The following is a 20,579-nucleotide window of genomic DNA, read 5'->3' on the forward strand; positions in this document are numbered from 1 at the left end:
ATGTCACTTTGAATAACGCAACTTTATCGCTGATTGGAGGAATCTGGCAACCAAGGAATGGAGGAAAGTTAGTTTGTGACAATTTTTATAAAAATGCATAATATTTGACAAAAAACGCTACTCCCGGCCGAAGCTCTCCTTCCTACTGAGTTATGACAGATGCATGAAAAGTAAAAGAAGTAAAAGCTTTAAATCCACTTGTTTGGGTAAAGGAATGCTTGAAACAATAATTAAGATGTTTTTATACATTTATGTACGTCTTTTTAAACTTTGACTTTCATTAAAACAGGACAGTTGAGTCCAGAAGTTTATCAAAGTGTGTTTTTGATGATTTTTTTCTCTTTTGCATACATTATGTTTTTCATTCATACGCCGTACACAGCTGCGTACTTTCATTCATTCTGTAGATGTAGAGAACAGACAACAGAGGCTAAAAAACAACTCCCATGATGTTTAGCCAGCTTGTGGCTGAGCATAGGCTGGCTGATAATCTTGGGAATAGTTCAACAACATCGGGAGAGCTACTAGCACCTCTCGGACCTTCATAACAATCTCAATTTGACTGTTTATATGCACACACACATATTAAAGTATTTGTCACGTTTTTAATAGCCCCCCCTTTAACCCTACATGTGCCAGCAGGGAGAGCTAATCCTTTTTGTGATGGAAAGGGTTAATGTGGGTTCTGCTATAGTCCCGAGAGGAAATATTTCCGCCGAGTACCATCGCCGCAGAGAGAGGACAGCGTGCATACCCCCCCCCCCCCCACAGAACGCCGAGTATAAATATCAACATTTGTGTTCAGAAAACAAAGAAGGAAATCATTAGATCCCGGAGCGTTTCCAAAAAGCCCTTGGCAGGCGAAGAATGAAGAACACGAGCAGCGTTTGGCTGGAGATCTCACCGCGCGATGCTGATACATACTAACACCTTTCACACACAAGTCCAAGACCGACGCGCGACATGACCTATAATGGATTAATGCCACATGGATACATCTTACGTTTGTGTTCATAATACGAGCATAGAATCTGCCGGCAGGTCGGCCCCATTGACCCCCCCCCGTCTAGTCTGCCCGTTTCTCCTGCTCTAAAGATTCAAACCTTAATCAGTCGTTGGTCTTGTCTTCTTCGAATTCACCAGGGGCCATATGAGCCCCAAGAGCCCAGTCCTGGGTTAGTTTGCCAGTCTGATGGCAGCCTGAGCTGTCTAATTCTGTGTTCAGTTGATTAATTTCCGTACTCTTAGCTCTGCCCTACACATGGCGGATGATGTACACGAGAACGTCATTAGAGACGCGTAGGACGCCTGCATTCTACCTACATTGAGAAGACCAACTGGCCATGTGCAGCCTTCACTGAATGGACTGTGCTGTTTGAAAGCATTAGGTGTCTGTCGGTCCCTTCCTCCCCTGCACTGTGTGTGACAATGGACAACTAATGCCGGGGATGACGATTGTGCAAAGGGGGTCTCCTCACCAAACATTCTGCACCTCGTAGATCTTTCAGGGATCTGAATGAAGAGTTTGTTAACACTTTTGCCGGGAATTACTTGATAACTTCCCCGGAATATTGCCCAAAGATGTCAACCCCTCTCTTGTGGCGTACGAGCACACCTGGGTACTCTCCGGGTTTGACCCTAAGAGCAGGGGCGGATAAAGGCATGGGCTGGCAGGGGCCTCGACCAGCTGGTGGACCTCGTGTGGGTCGGCAGACCAACATTTAACGCTGCATATGAAAACAAACCAGGTAAGAGATCAATAATTCCCCCACTGTGTGGGTCACGATCTAGAACATTGAGAGCTGCTTCAAGTAATTGGTTTAAATTAAGTTAAATACCAGGTGAATTTACCTCTATTGAGTACTACTAGACTGCAACATGAAACAAGGTCTTCTTCTGGGCTTCACGAGATCTCAGCCACGTGAAGACTCCCAATGAAAATACGAACATCTCTCCAGGTGTAATTATCGGTCATCTCTACGATTGTCTTTATCTAACGAATGTTCTTCCATTTAAAGTTATCTTTCAGAAACATTTCCCGATGTAACGACCTGAAGCCTCCATCTCTGTTCCCACGTGATTTGGCCGGTGAAGGTACGACGTTTACCTGCTCCTTGCCAGAACATTCACCAGCTCTTCGCTTTGATGCTTTGTTCCTTTGATATCCCCCCCCCCCGTTTGCTAACAATTTTCCGCAGGTTCCTCTCCGTATTTGGATTTAATAAGGTGCGCTTTCCTCGGCTTCACTCCGCCGCCGACCTCCGAGACAGCGCTCTACAATCGTAGAACTTCAATGAATCTCGACTTTGTGACTCAAACGTAACGGATGAAGCTCTTCGTATTAAATATCCTGTTTTGTAAAACTCTCTGCCTGACTTTTACCCTCTACAGGGCTAGACTGGGGATAACGAGGCAGTTTATGACCGGCAGCTGCCAATTCATGTAAGCGTTGCTGGATTTGAGAAGCCGTATGTTTCGTCACTCGTGGCGACTGACGGGGCTTCTCCAGACGGTGGTCACACATTGTCGGAGCGGCAGATCGAGGGAGTATAGAGCGATGCCAGCCAGGAAACAACCGGGTGTTTGCCCTGTGTGCCAGATGGTACCACATCTGCTGGGAGCTGCTGGGAGGCTGTTCCGCTTATCCACAACCCTTCCTAACATTACATCACAACATAGTTGGATTTTTTAATGGGGATTTGGGAAAAGTAATAAAAGTTCAAATGTCTCAAAAACAGAAATTCAATGACATTGTAACGCTATATATATATATATATATATATATATATATATATTTAAACATAAATATATATATATAAATATATAAACAAATACTTAAAGCAGTATTGGCTGTTACATAAGAAACGTTTTGAAGGCTTTTTACGACATCTTCTCTAAAGGGTAAAAAACACCTTATGAGCTTCTTCTGCTGAACGTCACGAACCAATCAGAATCTTAAAACGACCAAACAATGCCATTTTCTTCGCGGAATGAAATTGGTTGTGTCTTCATTAGTCTTCAGAGAGAAAAAAATAGCGGCTCTCATAGTTTGTCCGTGTGACCGGAATCATGATATTTTCACGTTTCCTTCTAAGAAGCTCCACTTACCTTCCGTATAGGTTAACCCCTTACATCCTGCCGACGTGGACAAAACTCTACCGACTCTACTGAGCTACTGGCAGACACAGAGTTAAAAAAATCATCGTTTTTCTGGATCCTCCAAAGCGCATTAATAATTGCAGACATTAAGAGCCATTCAATCAGTTAATGGCTCTTCTTTCATAAGCGAGCGGAATCACTCAATACTCACCTTTACAAAAAAAATCATAAAGCGCAGCCGCTATAATTTTATAGCAACGAATGAGCCGGTAAAGTGATGTCAGGCGTTCACCCCGCAGCGTGTTACATGCCTGCCTGCTCGCCGCGTGTTATCACAATGCACACGCCGCTTCGGTAATATAATGGGTGCAGACCATTAGTGAAGAGGGGGAATCAGGCTTCAAAAAGACAAAAATTCTTTATTTTTACAAAAAGGGGCAGATATTTTAAATGTGTTTTTATTATTTTGAGATTTATGGATGTTTCCAAGGCTAGAGGTAATGTCCAGGTGCGAGCGCTACGGAGACACGGAGTGGGTTTTATGTGTGTATTGTATGTGTGTGTGTTGTATGTGTATATTGTATGTGTGTTTTGTATGTGTATTGTATGTGTATATTGTATGTGTGTATTGTATGTGTATATTGTATGTGTATATTGTATGTGTATAGTGTATGTGTGTATTGTATGTGTGTGTGTTGTATGTGTATATTGTATGTGTGTTTTGTATGTGTATTGTATGTGTATATTGTATGTGTGTATTGTATGTGTATATTGTATGTGTATATTGTATGTGTATAGTGTATGTGTGTATTGTATGTGTATATTGTATGTGATTTTAATAGGAACGCTTTCATACTACTTCCCTGCCATTGATTCAAGCAGCCAACCAGTGGCAAGAATTGTCAGGCCATACAGTAGAAGGGCAGTTCAAGCAGCAGGGTTGCAGATTCCACCTCCGGCAAGTTCTTTTCTTTTAATGTTTGGAATAATGCTTATTAAAGTAATCCCAGAGCACTTTAACATACATTTTCCTTTAGTGGGGATTTAGGAACAGTAAATTATCCCTTAAAATAATATGCAAATATAGAGCAATAAGATATGTATCATCTCCCAAGTGTTCCTCTCTGAACCCCATATTTTGGGGGATCTGAGAAGCTTGTGTTTGTTGGGTATGAGGGTATCACAGCCCCGATAATGTGCATAGACCACAAAAATATGAATCTACGCACGATGCTAACAGACTTAAACAAATGAGTTCATTTAAAAGAAAAAGGATATTTAAGCTATTTCTTCTTTTCCACATGAATGCCCTCAACTCACTCCGAGTGCAGATTCATGGCAATTGGTGCAAATAGGGGCCACTCCATGTTTTGTAGAATTTTAATTTCATTTTTAAAACCTAGGATCCTTTAACTGCTGAGATTGCTGGGAGTTGCATTCCGAGGCAGCTGGATTACTACATGTTCACATGAGGTTTATTATTATTTATAACTCTGAATCGCCTTATTTTAACCTAACCGGCGACTGGGTACCAAACGCATTTTACATTTATTGTAGACCTTTCTGCCCAAAATAGCACGTTTTTCCCCCATTACTCTGAGAGTAAAATGAGAATAATAACAAAGCAATTTCACAGCCTTGACCTCTTTGACTATCGAATTTATCCACGATTCACCATCCGAACGCGTACGTTATGTATTTTCCAGCTGAACGTAGTTGTATTCCATCTGACGAGAAGAGCATCGTAAGGGAGTCAGGTTTCCATGGTGATCACACAGAGAAAATGGGCTCGTAACTAACTGAATAAAGAACAAAGACGTGTAGCCGACATGTTATATTATATTCCATGCATATTTCACACGCGGCAACCATATGTCGTCATGGTTCGTCGCCGACCACGGGAGGGGATGGGAGGATGTCTTAGGCTCAGATCATTCAGAAATAACAATGAATTTTAGGTTCGAATCATAGAATTCTCTAGGTAGAGTTGTTGGGGTAGATGCAGAATATATTTAGGAATTGGTTGTAGCCTGCGGCTGTTACTAGCCCAGGACGTCGGCGGTTTAGGTATATTATTGTGTGTTTTTTTAACCATTTGTTCCCCAAAGCGTCAGACAGCGAGCAGGATTACAAAAAAGCACAATATCAGCACTACATACAAAACGGGCAGACTAGGTGGGCCGAATGGTTCTAATCTGCTGTCAAGTTTTACGTTTTCTGGGGTCTTAGATTCAGGAGCCGTATGTCTATCCCATGCACGTTTAATACCCTCACTGTATTACCCTCTACCACTTCTGCTGGGAAGCTGTTGCATTTGTTTGAGCAGGGCCCTCCTTTAAAGGGCCAGACAAGTGGTCGCAGGGGTCGCCCGGGCGAGCGTAGTCACAGTTGAGACCCCTTATGATCCTAATTTAAGGCCAGAGACCTCCGGATGGTGTAAGTGCAGCCGACGGCTGGATATGCGCGGTGGCGTGCTATGTTTTTATGCTGGCTGCCTGCTGGAGCAAGTTTATTTCTTACTTTAATCCGTAAGCAACTACGCCATTTATTTATTTAATCTGCCAGGCAGTAAACTTTAGAATCAGGTCCACATACAATAAGTGATGGCGTAGAGCATCATGGGAGTTGTAGTTTGCATCGGACGGAGTGTCCATTGTATCACTGAGTATAAACACGCGTAGTACTTCTGAAGGCTCCGACAACGCGGCAGGAATGTTTTCTGAGAAATGGATGCCTGGTTTTACATGGGAGAGTAATATAGGCTGTCAGGCAAGCACTTCTCCCTGCTTTCCCGGGATTCTCCATGGGGAGGGACGGTCAGCGACTATATTACTAAAGAAGGAAATGTTACAACACAACAGCCCCCTGCCCTATGCGAGTCGGCACAGCGGCATTCCTCGACAATTCACTGCATTCTCATCTGAAACGGATGTATACAACCCGTCCGGGAAAGCCTTTGGCTTCCTCAGGGCAGCTAGCCTCTGCGGAACAAAAAGGGTTAAATATTATTCTGGAATTATTCTAAAACACACATTCCCAAATTGCAAAATTAAGAATTTAAAGGGCAAAATCCGATCCTTTTTATGCCTGGCGGATCATGTACAGCGCTGTGGAATATGATGGCGCTATATAAATCTATAAATAATAGTAATAATGAATTTTAAGAAATTTGATCACTCTTGCGGTGTTTTCAATTATTTCTGATTCATTTTTCAATGGATGGTTTTCTTAGTAATGTGCGCCCCGATGCGTTCTTAATTCAGACCTATTAGGAATATTGTTTTCTTTATAAATAAAACATGCCAATAATCTCAATTTTCTTGTTCACTAAAATAATGTTGGAAAGCGTTATATATATAATTGGGGGAAGCAGTTTGTGGAATTCCTTTTTCGCTGTTATTATTCTTTAATGACGCTGCCCCTTTAATCGAACAAAGAGAGACAGAATAACAGGAAACAATATCACTGAGATGAAAGAGAGACGCATTGTTTTCGTCAAAAAAGAAAAAGCTTTTATCTTATAAACCAGGGGCATAGAAACCACGGGGCCCTGGTGTGGAAATTGCCCCGGGGACCCCAACTTTAACAGCCATCACTGTCCCCAAACAACTTGTCTCTGCCTTGTTTGAACTTTGCTCCATCTTCAAACATACATCAAATATAAATACTAGACTTGTGCATTCGTCTTCGGGCGAACATGGAAACGAACACGAAGAGTGCGTTTTCGTGTTCGTTCCGAAGACACGCCGAAGAGAAGACGGCGGCGGTAAAACGTAGGCGAAGACGAAGACACACACCACGAAGATCTTCGTGATTGTCTTCGTCTTCGTCTACCATTCCCCCCCTTCATCTTACCTTGTCTTGGCTTCGCGGCATCGCGGCAGTTCCCGGAAGTGGAAATCCGCAGGTTCGCCGTCACGCTACAGGGCAGTGCGAATGAGCCTATTGGTCGCCTACAGGGACCTCCTCTGGCATCAACCAATTGGTTGATGCCAGAGAAAGACCCTGCAGGTGACCAATAGGCTCACTCGCACGGTCTTTGTAGCCCCTGACAGCGAACCTATGGATTTCCGCTCCCGTTAACCCCTTCGATGCTGCGTTAACACAGCATCGAAGGGGTTAACGGGAGCAGAAATCCATAGGTTAAAGGGCCGTGCAAGCGACCAATAGGCTCACTTGAACGGCCCCTTAACCCTTTAAAAAAAGGTTAACCCCTAACTAATTGAACAGGGAGGGAGACCAGTGGCATCGGCAGTGCCGATGCCACTGGTCTCCCTCCCTGTTCAATTAGTTAAATGTCCGTACGAGCGACTTTATTGGTCGCTCGTACGGACATTTAACCCGGCACGGACTAACTAATTGAACAGGGAGGGAGACCAGTGGCATCGGTCTCCCTCCCTGTTCAATTAGTTAAAGACCAGTGGCATCGGCAGGGCAAGTTGCAGCATTGGGGTTTTCAAACCCCAATGCTGCAACTTACCCTGCCGATGCCACTGGTCTCCCTCCCTGTACAGAGTTAAATGTCCGTACGAGCGACTTTATTGTTCGCTCGTACGGACATTTAATTAATTGAACAGGGAGGGAGACCAGTGGGATGTGCCGGGTAAGTTGTAGCATTGGGGTTTTAAAAGTCTGCACGAGCGACCAACAGAGTCGCTCGTGCAGACTTTTAAAACCCCAATGCTGTAACTTACCCGGCAGATCCCACTGGTCTCCCTGTTCTATCAGTTAATAAATTATAGAACAGGGAGACCAGCGGGATCTGCCGGACAATTACGGCACCAGGAGTATAACAGTCTGTACGAGCGACCCTATTGGTCGCCAGCAGGGGGCTCGTCTGCCATCAACCAATGGCAGACGAGCCCCCTGCTGACGACCAATAGAGTTGCTCATACGGACATTTAAACTCCTGGCGCCAGAGCGGCTTTAACCCCGTTTTAACCCCTTAACCGGGGAAAACGAAGAAAACCCGAGCACGAAGAATGTCCGCGAATATTCGCCCGAAGAGAAGACAGGACCAGGCGAATATTCGCGGAATACGAAGTTCTTTTTTTTGCCGAAGACGAGCACGAAGACGAACACGAAGAGCCCCCTGGTGCCCAAGTCTAATAAATACACTTACACATACTCACTACACACTCTGCTTCACCCCACTTACACATACATGCTCACACACAATTACACATTCATGCTCACACACACACACAATTACACATTCATGCTCACACACACACAATTACACATTCATGCTCACAGACACAATTACACATTCATGCTCACACACACAATTACACATTCATGCTCACACACACACAATTACACATTCATGCTCACACACACACAATTACACATTATTATTACACAGAATTATTTAGACTTTTTATGTGACTTTGTGACTTATTAGCATTCCTGGGAAGTTCTTGGCCCAGGCTACTGGTAGCCCAACTCACACGCAGCCTCCCAATGGTGCTCTGCATATGTTAGCGCTGCGAGGAGGCCCTGCCCACTTCTGGGGCCCCTAGGGCCAGTGGATACGCTTAGCGGCAACTCCCGGTTCTCTTGCCCCCTTACCTTTTATTGCTATAAATCCAAATTATGTGATGCTCTAATTGTTAAATCCCGTTTACCTACTGTACAGCACTTCGGAATATGACAGCGTTATATGAACACAAAAAATAAGGGCTCCGTGAATGCAAACCCTGCTGTGCCTAGGGACCTGCAAAAAAATAACCAGATATACATCGGAAAATGAAAAGAAATCTGACGGATTAAACCGAAAACAGCAGATTAACTGCAGATTATTCCTTAAACAGCAGGACTGTCCCTCGTAAATCTATTCCGAATCAATACCTGGCAGGGACGTTAGATTACCGCTGACTTCAGTAAATCAATAACTCTGTATATTCCCGTTCCCTCTTTATAGCAGCTGCTCTTCGTACGTTTACAATAAGTCAGTCAGTTACTATGGTTGTCCTTGGGCAAATATTTGCACACATCGACAAAAAACCCCAGGATTCATCAGTTATCAGAGCGCTAGCGTTATTACGCCGACCGGCACTCAGAGAGTTAACCAGGGGGTCAGAAGCCAATAATATCACACGGAATTACTTTATTGCCCGCTTATAACAGTACGTTAATAAAAATGCTTAACCATTGGTTAGCCCCGTAAGTGCCATAGGGTATGGAGACTCCAGGTGCTCCCATAATGCACGGCTCCAGCTAGAACAGTCTCCAGGTACGTGTCTACAGGTGCACAGACCACCGACGTGGTCCAAAGCTTGAAAGAAACACAGGTATCAGGTGGGACCTTCCTAAACGGACATGACGAAGTTCCACTAAGTGTCGCCGAAGCGTCTCCGGCACAGAACTGGTTAATGCGAGAAGGCGACGCGAATCCCATTGTTTGCACGCGGAGTCACGTGCGCGCAGGCATCGCAGGAGGAAACCCCGTTTAAACATACGTTCTGTTGCCTAGTGAAACTATTCTAATTGGGATTCCATCCGGCTGGATTAATTACCGCTGTCATCTAATTGCTTCCCTCTTTTCTATCCGCACAGCGTTCTGACGTCACTCGTCACTCCTTTACATAATCTAGTAATACATTAATCCCGCGACAAGCTGTCCGTTCCTCCTCAAGGTCTTTTGTTTCACATCCTCCGTAACGTACTCCATTAATCAGGGCTTCTAAACTGGTAATTCCGCTCTCTTAATTGGGCAGCTCCGTACGTTACTGGGATCTCCGTTTGTCCGGCTCTTCGCTGCCCTTTATTTAAAGGAGAAGTAACAGATAATACCCGGGCGTGGAGAAATTGAAGAAAAAAAAATATGTAAAAATTCAAAACCGTAAGGGATTTTGCTGGCAGATCCCCCCCATCCAGCCCGTTTTACCCGCTGTAAAGACTCAAACCTTCATCAGTCGTTGGCCTCGTCTTAGATTCAGGAGCCGTATGCCTATCCCATGCATGTTTAAATTCCCTCGTTGTGTTAGCCTCTACCACCTCTGCTGGAATACTGCTCCACTTATTTGGCACCATTTCAGTAAAGTAAAATAGACCTACTAAAACTCCCATGATGTCCAGACAGCTAGATTATCCCTGTCAATAAAGAACATGCAACAATGCCATAAAGCAATGTTTACTGCTGTTAACATGTATAAAAACATCACTTTTGCTGAGATTCATAGCTACTGCAACAGTAGTTCATATGGCTTCCTAACCAGGTGTACCCGGGCACAGGGTATTTAACATAACTATCTAAACATACAGTCGTCTAGCTTCTCGCTGATAACAATTCAATAAAATTATTAAACCCGGTGTTCAAAAATTTTAATCCAGGGAAGGAGTTACTGATGGTCTTGCACAGAAAATATTTTTTCAAAAAAATAAAAAAATAAAAACCCAGCTTTAGCAAGAAGAGGAGATTTTATATATTAAGCCCTTTGTGCATAAAGTTGGGTAGAAGAACATATTAAGATATAATGCGCGGTTTATTAAAAAAATAAAACCTAAGTGGTGGTTTTTTTCAGATCTGATAAGGAGAAAATTGCACTTGGATGAGATTTCATTCTGCAGAAAAACAAACAGTTTTCTTTTTTCTATATATATATATATATATATATATATATATATATATATATATATATTATATATTATATATATATATGTAACTCAAGTATTATCAGACTATAGGATGTTAGCACGTTTCACTATTAAGGCATTGTGTGTTAACTATTTTCTTAATAACTCAGAATCGATCGTTGTTGAGGTATCTGGATCTTCCGTTCTTTCAGATGCATATTTCCAAGTTTCACAAGTTTGGCGCCATCCAGTTAAGGAATTTCATGGCGACTTCAAATCCCAGGAAACAGGCCTAAACAAAGAGAAATTCATCAACGTGAGAATGCCGTTTCATTATTAGCAAGCAACTAATGTACTTGTAGCATAAGAAAAATCTAAAAAATTAGAAAAAAAATTAAAGATTTTCCATTTATACAGATTGCCTATAATAATGCATAAACCAAAAAGAAAGCTTTTTCATAAAAATTATTTCATTAAATACATACAAATAGATACAAGGGTTGACCTGGTCTGCTAGTAAATGTATAGTTCAAAAGATATTTTTGGCCTATGTTTCCCATGTAAGAGTGCCAAAATTAGGTGAAAAATGTATAGATTAATATTTGAGAAGGCCGTAAAAAAAAAAAAAAGAAAAAAAACAAAACAAACAAAAAAAAAAAAAAAAAAAAAAAAAAAAAAAAAAAAAAAAAAATCGGAAAATGTTGGCACCCTCTTGTGACTAACGGCTCGCAGGTTAAGCATCATGGGAGTTGTCGTTCACAGCAGAAGGCTACCCATTTCTATTTAGTAACATTGGAAAGCAAAGAAATTGAGCAATTAATTGGTCGTCGTCAGAGCAGTTCTCACCGCGTTAGCCGGGAACGCCCGCAGCATCACCGCGCTGAAACCTTTATACAGGGACCGGACGCCTTCCTCTCGGATCAGCTCCCGCAAAACATCCCGAAAACCATTGGGATACTTTCCTGCTGGAGCTTTACATTGAGAAGGGAAATGGAGGGAGATTGTTATAAATATATACACACTACCATTCGAAAGTTTGGAGTCACTTAGAAATGTGTTTTCGAAGGAAAAGCACATTTTATCCATTAAAATAACATGAACTGGATCAGAAATCCAGCGCAGACGGGGTTAATGTTGTAAATGACTACTGTAGCTGGAAACTGGATAATTTTTAATGGAATCTCTTCATAGGCGTACAGAGGCCCTTTATCACTCCCATCACTCCTGTGTTCCAATGGCCCTTTATCACTCCCATCACTCCTGTGTTCCAATGGCCCTTTATCACTTCCATCACTCCTGTGTTCCAATGGCCCTTTATCACTCCCATCACTCCTGTGTTCCAATGGCCCTTTATCACTCCCATCACTCCTGTGTTCCAATGGCCCTTTATCACTGCCATTACTCCTGTGTTCCAATGGCCCTTTATCACTCCCATCACTCCTGTGTTCCAATGGCCCTTTATCACTCCCATCACTCCTGTGTTCCAATGGCCCTTTATCACTCCCATCACTCCTGTGTTCCAATGGCCCTTTATCACTCCCATAACTCCTGTGTTCCAATAGCACTTTATCACTCCCATCACTCCTGTGCTCCAATGGCCCCTTATCACTCCCATCACTCCTGTGCTCCAATGGCCCTTTATCACTCCCATCACTCCTGTGTTCCAATGGCCCTTTATCACTCCCATCACTCCTGTCTTCCAATAGCCCTTTATCACTCCCATCACTCCTGTGTTCCAATGGCCTTTTACCACTCCCATCACTCCTGGGTTCCAATGGCCTTTTACCACTCCCATCACTCCTGTGTTCCAATGGCACGTTGTGATCGCTGATCCAAGTTTAATTTTAAAAGGCTAATTGATCGTTAGAAAACCCTTCTGTAATTATGTTACAGTTTATGAAAATACTTTTATTTGTGTTCCTGACATAGAACGTAAGTTATGCTCGTTGTATTTTATGTCTCCAAAAACATACAAAGATCATTTTCTAAGAAAGCGGCTAATAATGATTGCTTTTGTAGGAGAAGAGATAGTTACACGAGAGGTCTCTTGAAACACAATCCCTCCACCGATGGGGACGCCCGCAGAGACTTACAGCGAGAGGAGCGTTTCACCCACCTGTCTGGAAACGGGATTTTAACACGTCGGGAGGAATTGCGACAGCCCAGTTAAAGATTCCAGCCATTCCTCCGGCAAAGAGGATTTTAGGAACACTCAGCTCGCTTACACTGCAAGAAGAAAAAAAAAAGCCCAAGGTCAGCTTTAACCCCCGGAGGGACCCGAGACCACTTTAAATTTCCAAATTTTGACCAATTGCTTAAAGCAGATCCACATGAAAAAAAAAGGGGTATTTACAATTGCAGTTACAATCTGGCAATCAGTGTGTTAATGGGTTGGACTAACGCTAAATACCTTAAACCCAATGCATGCACCCCACTAATTAACGGACTACAACCCCTATCCGACCGATCCAGCGACGTGCTGTAATAGGTGATAATCAGAATTGAGGACACCCCTATTAAGCCTGATATATTTTTTAATTATTTTTTTTTGACAAATCTGCAGCCCTCGCATCTTTAGCCCCGATGGACACCGTGCACCCCCTCCTCGCTCCTACCCCCCCCAACCCCATATATTACCAGCTAGATTACGGGCTAGATTGAGAAAGGTGGATCGAGCCACGCAAGCGAGTCAGTCTCACGCACGGCCCTTGCGGATCACAATATTTTGTTGCCGGCAGGTAGGGTTCCTATCCTCCCGATTACCTGTGTCCCTCCGGTGTAAGAATGTTCTTCAGCCATTCGTAAGTCATGAAATACATCCCGCTGGCCGGCACATCTGCAATGACAAGGAGGAAGAATTTAATCGTCATTAGGCTGGGCCACGTAATGGTTGTGGTTGATATGTGGAACAGCCTTGCAGCAGAAGTGGTTAACACTCAGGCAAAGAAGCGAATAATTGTTTCGACTGAGAAATTACCGCATAGCCATTTAATGTTTTCAGCGATGCGGGAGTATGAAAGGGTTTCTCAATAATAGTTCTGTATAAATGCAGAAACAACATGTTCTGTTTCACTAAATATCCCAAAGCATCCCTTTTAACGAGAGGAAATCTAACCATATGCATTAGAGGGAAGATTAATCTCTCCGATCGACATTAAAAATCTTAAAAGTAGCCGTGAAAGCTCACTGTGAGCCGGCATTATTCCCTTTCATTTGCCGAGATCAGATTTAGAGGATTGGCGACCATATTTTAAATCAGAACGTGAATTAAATCAACACAAAGATTACAATAATATTCAGCCGAACGAGGGGTCAGAGAACACCGACCTTTTCCATCCGGGTGGGAAAGCGCTGATTTTTAGAAAAACGTCCTCACACCCGATTGGATTTCTTTATTTTTTTTTTTAAATATAGTAATTCTCCCGCCTACTATGGCCCCCGGGGCACATTATATGCTTGGGTGCATTTACAGACTTGCCAGACTCCGAACTGTAAGCGAACACATGTATGCGCGGGTCGCGGGAGCTACTGGGCGCTCACGGGCCGCCGCCGCTAAGGAACGATCTTCACGTAATGTATGACGCAGCACGATCGCGTTTTTTTTCTAATAGGGTCATCTTATTTCTAAGCCCCCCCATAAGATCCAAATTTTTGAGCAAATATGGTTATTTATTTGCAGACAGAATACTAGTTTGTGTTAGGAAAGAGCACATCTACATTTATTTTATTTTCTAATATAATTAATAATTGAATCATACTTTAAAAACCTAGTTTGTTTTTTTTTTTTGGTTCTTTCCGGTTGGATGAACCAAATGAATTCAGCATTTGCTCAAACGACGGCTCTGCTTTCCATGTCACCGAGCTGTGTCATTGCTTGAATTCCCTGAATATTAAAAGAAATAACACAAGAATTCTTCTGACTTTTGTTAAAAGAGAACAGCTGTTTTCTGCTGGCCTCGTCTGACAGTTCCCACGCAGCATAACTTACACTCCTCGAGGGAAATCGCCAGCACGTGTATGGGGGAAACACGCATGTATACCTGTACACATAACGCTGCCCCTTCACACGAATCCTCAGCATGTTGGGTTATTTCACGAATTTCGGGAGGTGGCTGAAAGCATTTTATCCCATGCGGTCACTTCTATCCATGCACCATGACACGTTGTACGCGGCGTAGAGGACAAAATGGTGAAATGCCATGTTTTAGCAGCAAAAATATTATACATTATTCCCAGGGACCTCAGCCATATTTGCAGGGGATTCCCATCAGGGTTTGGCCCTTTAGTTGTTGACTCAACTCACGAAAAAGGAAACTAAACGGCAAAATTGCTGGCGTCGCCAGAGCACTGTCCTTAAAGGGCTTCGCTCGCTGAATCTCTATCGGGGTGCATAAGCTTTGCCGCAAGATCTTTGAAGGAGTTGCGTCTATAATTTCCTTCTATCGTCTACCCTGTGAACACAATATTGTGACGCTGCGGTATTAGAAAAGTTGTTTTTTATTATAAACACCCATCCGAACAAATAATTTGGGTAAAAAAAAAAAAAAAAGACCCCTTCTGTCACATCCCACCCTGCCCTTCACCTCTAACCATATACCTCTCATGAGCGTCAGGACTGTCCCTTTGTAAATTCCTCGGATCCCTGCCTCGCGGTACAGCTGTTTGGCGCAGTCCATGGGACCGTTGTATTTCACTCCTCCTGAAGCAGCTTGGACCTGAAAATTTAAACGGGGGGCGTGAGGGGGTAGGCTTCAGCGTTTAGATATTAAGACCCCACATCTTAGGAGATATTCTAGACCCTTTGGAAAATCATAAAGTCCCGCAGTGATTGCAACCACGGTGTCCGACATCTGTACTTTAACCGCTGTAAAGCGCAGCAGCCTCCAGTATACTCTTTCTACACACTATGCAACAGTTTCCTTACATGAAAAGGCAAAGAGAACGAGCCAAAGAGGTTCAGATGACTTAAAAACTGGACAGCGGCAGAATTAAGGAAAAAGATAAGGAAATACTATTAGGAATATGGAATGATACATAAACTGAACACCCTGGGAAAGCAAGAACAGATCAGTGCATAAGAAGGCCAGAGAACTGGGTTACAGCGCCCCCTTGTGACCGAGTAGGTAAAAACATAGAAAGGTGCCGGGGTTTTTACAGAGTCCTGTCCCTTTAATCTGCCGGAAGTTAGAACAGGCAGCGTAAATAACGGCTTTATGATATACTGTACAAATAAAAGTCATCCAAAAGGAAGGACGGTAAATATAAAAAAGCTGGGAACCACCAATAGTATTAAAAGTATAAAAAAATTCAGCATCTTTTAGTCCTACTACACAAAAATTTAAAAAGAAGCTCTTTGGATTTCCTTGCTTACCTGTAAGAGGCACTTTATTCTTTCTCCGGGTGCCATGATTGCCGTTGTAAATACCCCGGAAAGCATTCCTGCTGCAAAAAGCTGCGGGTACCTTCCAAAAAAACAAACAAAAAAAGACCCCGTGATGAGTCCGGTGCAGAGAAAATAATGTTATATAGTGTGACATCACTATTTAAATCATCTTTTTCCAGTAAAGGGTCTGGGTGTTCAGCAGTACTAAAGAGGATGCTGTTAATGTTGCAGAAGTGTAGAATTCAACAGAGTAGGTGGAACTGCACCTTTAACAGCACAATTATATGTAGTAGTAATAATAATAATAATAATATAAAATTATTTGCCACAATGCTTTTGGATGGAGAAATCAACACAGACATTGCGTACAGCTGCCATACAGGAGCGATTATATTGTAACAGAAGGTAACAAATCAGCTAAAGCGATTCAGTTTGACGAACCTTGAACTGCAAAACACCGTTCTGACGATAAGCATCTTGTAATCAGTAATTGGTTTATATTCTACGAAGACACACGTCGTAAACCGGAGCAGACAATACTGTCTCTCAGTACCGTACCAGGTACTTACAAAACTACGATTTGGTATGCGATAGGACACTCGTTCTGTGCCTTTTATGTGATCAGGCTCGCTGTCTGACACTTTGGGGAAAAATGGTTTTAAAAAAAAAAAACACACGATAATATACATAAATCATTCATTCTCTGATGAACTTTCATGTTCGGGGCTACTAACAGCCACAGGATACAACCAATTCCTAAATATATTCTGTAGCTACCCCAATAAACTCTACCTAGAGACCGAGGATGGGGACGAACGGGTCTGATCTGCCAGCAATGCGCTAAACTGTCGTTTATTTGGCATTCCTATTTTGTCACTACATAAATAAGAATAATTGGCCTTGCGGTTAACGTCAAGGTCTCTTTAAAACACAAGGACTTAACGTACAGAAGACAAACCACGGCAACTTACGTCAGCGGGTCCTCGGGGTGTTTTTGCTGGAGTTTTTTACCGAGGCCAAAGCCGAAAAAACAAACGGCGAACATGGGGGTCACCCCGACAATCGGAGCCGCCATTCCCTTGTACAAGCCTTTGAAACCCTGAAATTCAGAAATTATTTCAGTAGAGAACAGGTTTACGGTTTAAATAAAAGAATACTATCTATGCAGGAAAGTAAACAAGAGATTGGGGTCACTTAGAAAGGTCCTTGTTTTTGAAAGAAAAACCATTTAAAAAAACATGAAATAGATCAGAAATCCAGCGCAGACGGGGTTAATGTTGTAAATGACTATTGTAGCTGGAAACGGCTGATTTTTAATGGAATCTCTTCATAGGCGTACAGAGGCCCTTTATCACTCCCATCACTCCTGTGTTCCAACGGCCCTTTATCACTCCCATTACTCCTGTGTTCCAATGTCCCATTAGCACTCCCATCACTCCTGGGTTCCAATGGCCCTTTATCACTCCCATCACTCCTGGGTTCCAACGGCCCTTTATCACTCCCATCACTCCTGTGTTCCAATGTCCCATTAGCACTCCCATCACTCCTGGGTTCCAATGGCTCGTTGTGTTTGCCGATTCAAGTTAAAGTTTAAAAGGCTAATTAATGGTTAGAAAACCCTTTTGCAATTAAGTTACAGCCAGAAATGTCCTTGTTTTCCATGAAAACAGCCAAGTGACCTCAAACTTTTGAACAGAAGTATATATAATGTGAATACCTCATTTACAAGGGTCTTCTTAAAGCAGTCAAAGGTTCCAGCGTATATTGGAGGTACTCCTGGTGAAGGCTTTGGCTGTGTCTGAATTCGGACCTGTAAAAATTACCAGCAAATGTAAGGCGAGAATTAACCTTTTTCCACCGAGTCTAGCAAATGACCAAAACCAACAACATCATCAATTACAATTGGTTGATAGCAAAACTGTCTGGTTGATTGGTTGATTTAAACTATAGGTGACTATAGTGGAAACCCTTCAGCGTTTTGCCTACAGAATTCTGCTCGTGAAACTCTTACCGGATGTTTATCGGCTATATTTGTAAACGGACTCCGTGTATTTTTGTTTACAATCAAAATAGATACAAGGTGTATATTTGTCACAAAAACAATAACCCGTGATCTATAGATCAGTAAACAGAAGCACAAGTTTGCATTGTTACAAAACTATTAAAATCCAAGAATGTAGCACGACTAGCGAGCGCGCTGTATACCTAATCTAACGACGCATCGCTAAGGGGCACAAACGGAATCTGCTCTTTAGGTCTCCAAAACCTGTTTCTCCCAAAAAGAACTTTCACCTACAAATGCAACTGCACTACAGCTCCCCCTGCAGGACACTCTTAGTAAGTCGGTGTCACCTTTGAATGGGGATTTAAAATGCCAGGACTTCAGCTGTCACCTTTTACCCAAACAGCGCAGCCAACAGCCCCAGGGGGGGGGGGGTAAATGAAGGACTCTGCTCAGCACAAAGCCCCAGGCAGGACATTTTACTGCCGGCAGCATCACTCTTACTTGGCCCCCCAACTCTAAAATTCCTCCATACTTTCCCCTTCTGGATCGGGACCATCACCTTAGCTGTCATTGGTCACTTTTTAATCCAGAAAGCCTGACCGGCCCTAAAGCACCTGCTACAAATCCTAGGGGTGACTGCATTGCCCCAGATTATATGCTCATTGACTGTTTAGGATCAAAGTCGTTGGTCCTTGTCTAGGACTTAGCGTTAGAATTTACAGACGATGTTTCGCAATTAAAAGGGAGAGTTCGCTATACATTCTGAAGATCCAACCCCAGAGAGCCTCTGCCGCAAGAAGACCTTGGCTGGCCCTGCATCATGTGTAGGCAAATCAGTGAGATTCCTTTCATCTTCTCACACATTGAATTATACTTTATACAGGGCCAGCTCAAGACCCTTCTTTCTAGAGAAACCTGCAAGTGTTGGCCCACTGTTTACTAGCCCTGCTTCCATCAGCCCTAAACTGCCCCACGCCTTGTTACAATTACCCCCCCAACTGTTTTCTAACACTGCCCAAACATGACATCATTACACCCCAGCCCATCCACTAACACTGCACCGACATGACATCACTACACCCCAACCAATCCACTAACACTGCACCAACATAACATCACTACACCCCAGCCAATCCACTAACACTGCACCAACATGACATCACTACACCCCAGCCCATCCACTAGCAGTGCCCTAACATGACATCACTACACCCTAACCCATCCACTAACACTGCACCAACATGACATCACTACAGTTCATCCACTAACACTGCCCTTTAATATGACATCACTACCTTCATTATGTACTAAGATACCCCAACCAGGATTCTGACATTACCCCACCAGGCTGCTTACTACCCCCTTGTACTACATTGCATTTATATAGAGCCAACAGATGCCATAGCGCCGTTACAATGAATGAGATCATTTAAAGTCATACACCATTACATTCCCACCGTGGCCTGTCCGGTCTCCCCGGGTCTCACCTTGATGGTGTCCAGCGGGTGTCCTGCAAACACAAGACACACTCCCCCGAAACCGCCGGCGAAAAAGTTCTTCAAAGGGCTGATGGGCTGCGGCTGCTTGGCCATCCTGAGAGCGGAGAAAATACAGGACCGGACAGGGAACAAACACCGGGTCACCGGACACCACGAGCCTCTCACTCCGCACAGGACAAGGGTTACCTCACCGACCCTTGCCCTAATTCCCCTCCCAGCTCTAGCCAACCACACTACGCCTGACAGCAAACCAATCACCGTTTGCCTTTCGCCAAAGCACCGCCTACAATGACAGATGGACACCTGTCCTGACGAATCGTTCTTCTGACTCTCATAAGCCCCGCCAATGTGTCAAGTGAAACAAGCTGCAGCAGCCTGATGACGTGACGGAAGCATCTTTCGCCATGTTTGAATTAGGAAAACAGGTTTTACTCCTGCTCCATTCATTCAGTGATACGTTATCACCAAAAATATCAACACAGGATTCTTTTTGTAAATCAGTCACATTAAAGGCAATCTCACATTTTGTAAAATAAGCTTGTCACCTTGTAAATAAATATTTGGATTTAAGTTTTCTATATTGCTGGACTTGCAGTCTGTAATTCTTATCTCCCCAGACCTCCTTGATGTATCCCCACAGAGGCGCTGGCACCACCCTTCGCTTATCTCTTTTCGGGAGGGACAGTGCCCAAAATCCGTTATCATCTCCGACTACTACGGGTCCTTTAAAGTTTACGCTTTGATGATACTTGATCTAATCATTAATCGTTTAACCCTGTATTGAAGTTTATATTATTCCCCTCCCACAGGTGATTTCATAACATTTCACCCAAAAACTAAATATGTTGTAGAAAGCCTCCTAACTGTCCTTCTTTAAGACGGCAAGTCCCTCTTTGGAAACCAAATTCGTCTGTCCCTTGATTTGTTTAAACAAAATACATCTCTTCTTGTGTTAAGCAGTTGGCCATAAAATAACCTACAAAAAAATGACATTTTATTTATCGAGCCGCGCTAT

The 20,579-nt window shown here is 43.2% G+C and overlaps 1 protein-coding gene across 1 annotated transcript; it reads right to left on the minus strand.

Moving 5' to 3' along the window:
* Window positions 1–10,906: 10,906 nt before the first annotated feature.
* Window positions 10,907–19,657, minus strand: LOC149276790 (mitochondrial carnitine/acylcarnitine carrier protein). Its single transcript, XM_089503302.1, has 9 exons — window positions 19,553–19,657; window positions 17,778–17,870; window positions 17,032–17,159; window positions 16,049–16,139; window positions 15,275–15,392; window positions 13,441–13,513; window positions 12,794–12,903; window positions 11,524–11,648; window positions 10,907–10,969 (listed from the first exon to the last, which is right to left on the minus strand). The coding sequence occupies exons 1-9, from the start codon at window positions 19,655–19,657 to the stop codon at window positions 10,907–10,909; spliced, it is 906 nt and encodes a 301-aa protein (XP_089359428.1).
* Window positions 19,658–20,579: the final 922 nt, after the last annotated feature.

The sequence above is a fragment of the Sceloporus occidentalis genome, unplaced genomic scaffold (genome assembly GCF_023333645.1).
Source record: "Sceloporus occidentalis isolate IW3139 unplaced genomic scaffold, rSceOcc1.0.p SCAF_225, whole genome shotgun sequence".
Lineage (NCBI taxonomy): Eukaryota > Metazoa > Chordata > Lepidosauria > Squamata > Phrynosomatidae > Sceloporus > Sceloporus occidentalis.